Genomic DNA, 8180 nt, shown 5'->3' on the forward strand with positions numbered 1-8180 from the left:
GCAGCATGCAGAGAGGATTCTGGTGGGGTGGGCAGCCACCTCGAGCATTGAGCTTTTTCAAAATGCTGTGCACCAGGAGGCAAGGGACATGGCGGTTGCTGTATATGGCAATCAGGCCACTCCACCTTGCCAGGCACACCTTCCTGGTGGTGGTGCAGTGCCTTGCCACTCCCAAAATGGAGGGCAGTGGGCTTCATCCTGCCTCACCATGCTCTCTGGCTGCCCACTGCCACACCATCACCTGGGACTAGGAGGAGATTGTCTGCCCTGCAGAGCATATTCGCTCAGCTGCTGCCTTGCCCGGGACCAGTGGCAGTGCTGCAGTCCAGTGTCGTGCTGGGCAGAGTGGTGGGTGGGTAGGTAGAGAGAGTCCCTTCCCCTGCACACTCACCTGGCATAGAGAGGAGGGGTCAGAGTCACCGAGGGTGCAGCCCAGGGCTTGCCTGCCACCCCTCTGGCCTAGTGATGTGTGGGATCTTTCACCCAGGTGTTGGGCATCATTTCTCAAGATAGCTTTAGGATTATTCCATAAACCATGGTTTTAAACAGCTTAAGTATGCAGGATGTGTGAACCAGGTCTGTTCTGTCTGCTGTAAAACATGGAGAGAGGATTTCATTTTCCTCTTTTGTTGTGCTTATTCAATTTTGAGCCGGAAAGCGGAGCCTCCCTGCACTATGTCCTGGAAAATCAAGGCTGCCTTTGCATGTCCATAAATCCCCAGCTTGCAATAAACAGCCCTTAGCTGGTGGGATGGATGATTGTGGTTTGGCCATGTATGATCCACCTCCCCTTACCCTGTATTTTTCTGGACTTGCTGTTAGGTGAAATTGAATCCTGCTGTGGCATTTCAAAAGGATGCATTGAACCTGCCTTGTTGGATGCCGAATCACTTGTCCATCACTGTTGATGTGCAAAGGCTCCTGCCAGGAGGTTAAAATTTTATGACTGTATCTCAGGGAGGGGGGGGGGGGCTTGTCTGCACACTTTGGTTTGTTAACCAAACTCCAAAAATTATTGTATCCATTTCAGGCAGAGCAAGGTGAATGAAGAAATTTCTGGTCCGGGAAACAGGAAAGTAGGATCAAGTTTTTTTCTGGAAAATTTTCCCTGCCAGAGTAGAAGGAAGGTGGAAGATAGAATCAAGACTAAAAAATTTCCTGGCGACAAAAGTAAATGAAAAGTCTTCAAAATGTAATGGCGAAATAAAAAATTAAAATTGAATCTGCTGTGCACTGGAAACTGAGTGGAGAAACAAGCCTGCCAAAGAAACTACAATGGGGAACCAGGAAAGGGTAGCATAAAGGGAGGATGTAAGATAAATCCATAGGCAAAAATTATTTGGGTCTTCAGAGTGGGAAAAGGAAGAACACAAGCTGTAAAGCAGTTGCAAGAGGAAATAGCTAGCCCGGGAAAATTAACTGAATGGGATAACAGGAAAACTGGCCGAATGAGATAACAGGAAAGGCAGATTAAACTGAAAAACAGGAAAGAACCTATTGTTCTAAGAAGTCATAAAAAGAGGACCAGAACTCAAAAAGAGAACTGAGCATGTGTAATTAACTGATGAATATTAACTGACACACCTTGTGTAAATTATCTCTTAATTTTAATGTACATGTGATATATGATTTAGTATGTAGCAGGAAATATGTAGAAGGTGGTCGGAAAGAGTGTAACCTCATAGTACCTCAGCCAATGGGGAACGAGGAGGGATGTGGTAGCCAGGACAGGGTTATATAAAGAAGGGAATATTTTGGGTTGGAACTTTGGAGAGAACCAAGCTTTGATAGCTTCTCTCCCTGCTTATTGCAATAAATGAAACAAAAGGCCTTCTCTGTGTCTTAGCTGGTTATTGGTCAGGTGAACTTACGTCTGGTCATGAAGGAGCACATAACAATGGGAAATACTCTCTCGTGTTTTGCAGCAGACAGAGCAGACCTGGTTCACACATCCTGCATACTTAAGATATTTAGAAGTATGGTTTATGGCAGGAGTGTCAAACTGCTGGCCCATGGGCCGGACACGTCACATGGAAGCCGCGCCCACCCCATTGCCGGCAATGGCAAAACAGTCTCGATATGTTGTGCAACGTCACATGACGTCGCAAGTTTGACACGTCTGGTTTATGGAATAATCCTAAAGCTACCTTGAGAAATGATACCCAACACCTGGGTGAAAGATCCCATTTTTATTGCTTGACACACAGAAGGAGAAAATTTTCCTGGGGCTTCAAAAAAGATAGAGCAGCTTAGCCTAGACTTCTAGGCCTGCTGGACTGCAGTGCCCATCCTGGCTGTGGACCATGGGGGCTTTAATTCAGCATGTGTGGAGGGCTCCATGTTTTGGCAGGATGCAGCAGATGGGGTGGTCCCCTCAGGTTTCAAGAGGCTTGGAATCTTCTGTGCTTTTATCCCAGGCTGGATTCCTGCTCTACGCAAAAAATCTCTCCCCCCACATCCTTTCGTTGTTTCTGAGGTGGCGAATGAGGAGCAAAGTGGGTCTACTTGAAACTGTTTGCAGTCAAAGAGGCCACACCATGGTTTATTTTCTTGAGCTCTGTACCTGCCCAGAGGAAGTCTCCACCCATGGAAGAGAGTTGTTTAATAGGTTTTTCTCTTCTTCCTTGGAAAGTCACTTATTTGAAGAAACAAGAGATATAAACAGTCCTCCCTCTTGTTGTTAGCGAGTACAGAGGCATTGCTGAAGCCGCCTCAAGGGATAAAGACACACACCCACTGCCTGCCAGCTGTCTCTCAGGGGCACCTGAGGGGCTTCCCTGTGAGAGATGCTGTAGTCCAACTGCCTATTTGCAGTTACCATGGTTTGCCTTTCCAGTTAGGCAGAATTCAGCCTGGCTAGGCCACCGCAAGGGGATGTGTAGCCATCCTGATTGGCCTTGCCAGCTTCAGTAAAGCTCAAATCAGCTGGGTCAGCACAAGAAGGGGACCTGTCACAGAGGGTCTGTGGAACCCAACTGCCCCAGGCCATCCAAAGAGACATGGCCGGGCCGGAGGGGTCCGACCAAAGTCCTGAGCTGTGCCCCTCAGTGATGCTACCACTTCCACTCCATGCCAGGCAGGGGCCCAAGGGAAAGGATTTTCTTTTCCTTTCTGCTGCCAGCAGGCCAGCTGGCTGACAGGCTGGCCTGCTGTGCAACTGAGCTTTGCTCAGTACTGGACTACAGCACTGCCACTTGTCCTGGCCAAGGTAGCAGTTGAACAAATCACTGCACAGGGCAGACTCTCCCCTCCGTGTCCAAGGGGATGACGTGACAGTGGGCAGGTGGTGGGCATGGTGAGGCAGGGTGGAGCCCATTGCCCTCACTTTTCAGGGTGGCAGAGTGCTGTGCTGTCCCTAGGAAGGCCTACTTGATGGGGGGGGGAGAGCAGCCTAGTTTCCCTCCACAGCAATTGCCATGTCCCTCACCTCCTAGCACACAGCCTTTTGAAAAAGCCCAGTGAGGAGGCCTCTGCTCACCCCATTCAGCACCTCCTCTGCATGCTGCTTCATATGGGAAACTAGAGGCCCTCTCTTCGGCATGCACATTGCCTACTGGGACACGCAGCTAATTGTCCCAAATGGTGAATTGGCTGCAATGATTTGTCTCACAGCCAATCTCTTGGGAATGACATGGAAGTTGAGGCGTGGTGGGGGAAGAGAGATGGAGGAGGGGCAGCCAGGAATGAACACCTACGGAGGGTTGGTGGGGGCAGGAGGGCTGGGGTAAAGCAGGCAGGGAAAGGTGACTGTGGCCAATTGTCCATTCCACCCAGCTCCAAAGGCCAGTCTTTGGCAATTGTTTCCCACATGATTTGTAAACAAACAAATCCTCATTGACATTTGCACAAATAAATAAAAATATAGAAGAAGAAATATATTGCTGGTCAAATTTATTTAAAGGAATACATTGCAAACCTTCAAAAAGTCAGTCTAAATCAGGGGCATTCATCAGCTGTTCCAGAAAGAAAAAGATATCTTCTAAGTATCTTGCATTTCAACAAAATCTACAAAAAAAAAAAAAAAAAGATTATCAGGCATTATTTCAGAACTTTATGACTAGACTAGGCTTGCCTGCCTATTTCATAAGTTAGGTCTATCCATCCCACAGCCCCCTCCCCCACAAAAATAGCTTTTTTGTTCTTCTGGAAGGATAAAATCGGTCATCTTGGAATAGTAGTATGAGTAGCCCACAAGCATATTCTTCTCATGTGAAATGTCTCAACAGGACTTACCAATCAACAAAACAGGTTTTTGCCTCCAGTCTACATGTTTTCCACAGGAGGCGACATGCCTTGGGGGTGGCTTTCAGGACTCATGGGCTCCATAGGGCCTTCAGGACTCATAGGTGGTGGGATGGTCTCAGGACTCATGAGCCATGGGAAGCTCTCAGGATCAATGGGCCAAGGGTGATGGTCAAAATCTATGGACACCTCAGGCCCTAGAGGCCCTGGAGGTCCTGGGGGTCCGGGTGGTCCTGGAGGCCCTGGGGGTCCAGGAGGCCCAGCAGGACCATTACATGCTAGTTCTATTAAAGCCTTTACTAGAGGGTCAACTATCTCCTTTGGACAGTGAAATCCGGGATTTAAAGGTGGGTTTTGAGGTGGATCTCCCTGAGTTGGGTAGCTTGGAGGTGATGGATGAAATGGGTATGGCCGTGGTTCACTAATTTCAATTTCTGTTTGGAGGGCCTGGAAGAGAAGGAGAAAAATGAGGAAAAAATTAGAGTAAAATGAGAGAAAAAAAGAGATTACAAGTTGTAAATAAAATGATTTTATTAAATTCCATTTTTTTGTGACAACTGTTTTTTTATGAAATCAGTCCAAAACCAGTATTATTTACAGAACTGATTCCCCAAAGCGAAACAAGCCAGCCATCAGCAAAGATTGCAGCCCATCACAAGAGCACCAAGCAAGAGTTTTCATTGCCTTTAGTCATTTATCCGGAAGTCCATATGAAAAATCGGGTCCCCAGTTTTAAGTTGGTTTAGTAGTTCATGGGATTGTAGAAGCTGACCTCCCGTTGGAGGCTGTTGCCCTCCAAAACTTAGTGACATTGACCCAAATCCACCTTTGGATTTTTTTTTTTTTACTTTGAAACTTCTGCTATATATATCAGTCTTATCCCACCCTGGCAATTGTACTATTTGTGGATTTCAACTCCTAGAATTCCTTAGCAAGGCATGCCATACACATCTTAAAGTTGTCAAAGTTGGGAAACACTGCTCCATGGTAATGAGCAGGAGGATCTGGTTGAAGTCTCTGCAGGCTATGAACTCCCTATATGGACTGAACATTTCTTCTCTTTCCCTCTGTCTCTTGGATTCCTCCATTCCAGCCTCTATTTGCAGTGTGGAGTCATCATGCTGACTTCCCTCACTGAACCTTCAAACAAGAATCTTGAGAAAATGAATGTTCTACCCAACCCATTCCATTAGCAGCACATGACCTCCTGACTCTCCAAAACTTTGCAGTTATTTTTTTTCAAGCAGTAAATGAATGCTACCTACTTCTGACATACAATCACAATAAGTAGTATGGGTAGAGTACCTCAAAAGGAGCAATGATGCCCAAAAGACAAGCAAGAACAACCACAACCTTCATTTTGTTGGATAAACCTGTAAGAGGAATTATTTATTAGTTATTAACAGTTACCTGAATGCCAAGTTAATTCACGCTGCTCAAGAAAAAAATGTTGGTCTCCAAATGACTATTCAAACTCTCTCCTACTGTGAGATGGACATCTGGAATTTTGCTTCCCAGATCTCATGGCTCTACCTAATTGTGTTTAAGAACTGATATAATCATGTGTTAATTTCTAATAAATATCAATGATAAAAAAAATCTTCGGTGTTCTCTGGAAAACATGCTAATTATTTTAAAAGCAAATGTAAACATTCATCCCTCCCATTGGCTGTATCAGAGTCCGAACTGAATCTCCTGATTTATATTTAGGAGAAAGAGACACTGGAAACATTAATGATCTTGACCAATGTGGATCCTTTACAGTTTTGAGATTACACCCTTCCAAAGCTTTTGGGCAAAACCCTCTCAGTGGCTGCATTCAGAATATAGACCCTCTTACTTCATAAGAAAACAACTGACTTTCTAACAGACAGAGAAGAGCATGCGTGGCTCAGCGATCGATTCCTTAATACCCACAAGCATTGGAAATAAGCTAGTAATAGAAAAAAGTATTGCTATTTTATGTAAACAATTTAATGCTCCTCTTTACTCATCATGGTAAAAAGAAGAGTTAAAATAGAAATAGAAATAAGCACTACTTTCCTCAGATGACATGTCTGACATTATGAACTTGGAATGTAAATGTGAAGGAGTAAATTCTTCCCATACATGGAGCTTTTGCTCTTCTAAAACCGTGGCTGACTATTTGATCACCTTAAAATGAATAATGTGTTTCTTATACAAGAGGACCAAAATATTAGAAGAAGCAGTGCAATATAAAAAATTGTGGTGCAAATAGCTATAAGTAAATTGATTTCAGTGAAAAAGTTAAGTATCTCAAAGCGATCAAAATTCACAAGCTAATATTTTTGCAGCTCTTCATATCAGTAAACCTGTTTGCCAAATAATAGTGGAGGTAGCAGTAAAACAAATATATTCTGACTTACCTTTCTTTGCGATGCAGTTTTTGTCCCACTCTCTCTGAGTGATCTTCTCAGGTGAAGAGGCAATGCTTATATACTCTCTGAAACTTCCTGGAGTTAGGTAAATTATTTAACCACACATCTTCTCTGGTTAGAAGATTTTTGCTCTGATCTCTTGCAAATACGCACGGAATAATCTTCAAAATTGCTCTATTTTGAAATCTTTTGTGGCTTCCAGAAGATGGTTTTGTGGCAAAGTTGGGCAAGGCAGTTGCTGTTCCTGGCAGCTGTCATAAAGTGAGCTCCAGGCAACCTACTCCACAAAATACTCATCAAGAAAATTCTATGGTAAATATCTCAAACAGTATAAGGTGCCCAATGATAGGGCAAGAGGAAACCCAGTTGCTGGGTAAGCAATTGTACAGAGATATATTGGATATATTATTCAGAACATGATACGAGGAAAATAAATAGAGTGGCCAAAGAACACAATGGCTGGACCCCTTCAAAGCGGACATCAGCCAGAGCTTAGAGAAACTCAAAGAAGCAGTGCAAGATAGTCAGATGTGGAGAGACCTGGCCTGTAGGATCCCCAAGAGTCAGACTCGCCTGAATGGATAACATCATCAACATCCTCCTCTCTAGACAACCATCCCAATATGGGATTACTTTGTTCTTTTTCTTTTACAGAGCAATGAAAATGTGGAATATAAAGTTTATAAATAAATCATTCTGTTTATTCCTCAAAAGTCCAAGATTCCAATTTCCCTTTATAAAAAGAACAGGAAAACATATATAGATCTTGAACAAAGTTATATACAACAATCAAAGATAGAAAACCAATTTCAGTGGGAAAAAAGTAAATGCCTACTTATGGATACATCCCTCTTTCCACAATTAGAAAATCTAAATAACAACTGTGGTTTCTCTGCCCCATTCTAGTCTTCATCATCTGTTTGTTCTTTATGATCACTTTGTTCCCCTGTTGTGCCTCACTTTGAGAAGTGTAAACCTGCAAGTCTGGTTCACACAAAGAGGCCTCTTTAGTTAAAATCCCGGAGCTGTGATCCACCAGGTAAGTCACAAATGTTGAAGATCAAGGAACTAAGGCTTTAATTCCTCATTAAGCTGAGCAAGTGGTTTGGCTTAACTTAAAAAATGAGTGAATGCTGTATATTAGTGCTTGTGCTTATCTTGGCTTTTTCTTTAGAATATCAGGTTGTTTTTCTGGATTGTTTGGTATTCTTATGATTATAATTTCTCCTTTTTTACTTGCCTTGTCTGAGGAAGAATCCATCCTCTGACTCAGAGTATCATCCGTTTCTTCATTGGACATCACAGATGGCCAAGATTTTTGACATTGCATAATGTCCCCAATTACGTGAGCTCTGCTTCAGAATTCATCTTTTGTTGCATGTATGACCTGCTTTTCCTCAGATGACTCTAGCTCTCTTACATGGGGTTTTCTCCTCATTTTTTCCCACAACAACACTGTGAGGAAAAGGGATCTGAGAGTAATTGGCTCATATTCACTCTGTAAACTCTGTAGTTAAGTGGGGAATTGAGAATAGAATA

The 8180-nt window shown here is 43.6% G+C and overlaps 1 protein-coding gene across 1 annotated transcript; it reads right to left on the minus strand.

Annotated features, from left to right (window-relative positions):
• Positions 1–4263: 4263 nt before the first annotated feature.
• Positions 4264–7971, minus strand: LOC120311491 (EMI domain-containing protein 1-like). Its single transcript, XM_039351048.1, has 3 exons — positions 7878–7971; positions 5548–5615; positions 4264–4689 (listed from the first exon to the last, which is right to left on the minus strand). Exons 1-3 carry the CDS (start codon positions 7969–7971, stop codon positions 4264–4266), a joined length of 588 nt encoding a protein of 195 aa, XP_039206982.1.
• Positions 7972–8180: the final 209 nt, after the last annotated feature.

The sequence above is a fragment of the Crotalus tigris genome, unplaced genomic scaffold, assembly GCF_016545835.1.
Source record: "Crotalus tigris isolate CLP2741 ecotype Arizona unplaced genomic scaffold, ASM1654583v1 scf7180000018368.3068619, whole genome shotgun sequence".
NCBI lineage: Eukaryota > Metazoa > Chordata > Lepidosauria > Squamata > Viperidae > Crotalus > Crotalus tigris.

Excerpts from the sequence above, each read along its gene's own strand:
- LOC120311491 (XM_039351048.1), bottom strand. The coding sequence starts at position 7,971 with ATGCAATGTCAAAAATCTTGGCCATCTGTGATGTCCAATGAAGAAACG. Across the intron at positions 5,616-7,877 it reads TTCTTCCTCAGACAAGGCAA|GTTTATCCAACAAAATGAAG; the intron begins GTAAAAAAGGAG and ends TTCCTCTTACAG. Across the intron at positions 4,690-5,547 it reads GCATCATTGCTCCTTTTGAG|GCCCTCCAAACAGAAATTGA; the intron begins GTACTCTACCCA and ends CTTCTCTTCCAG.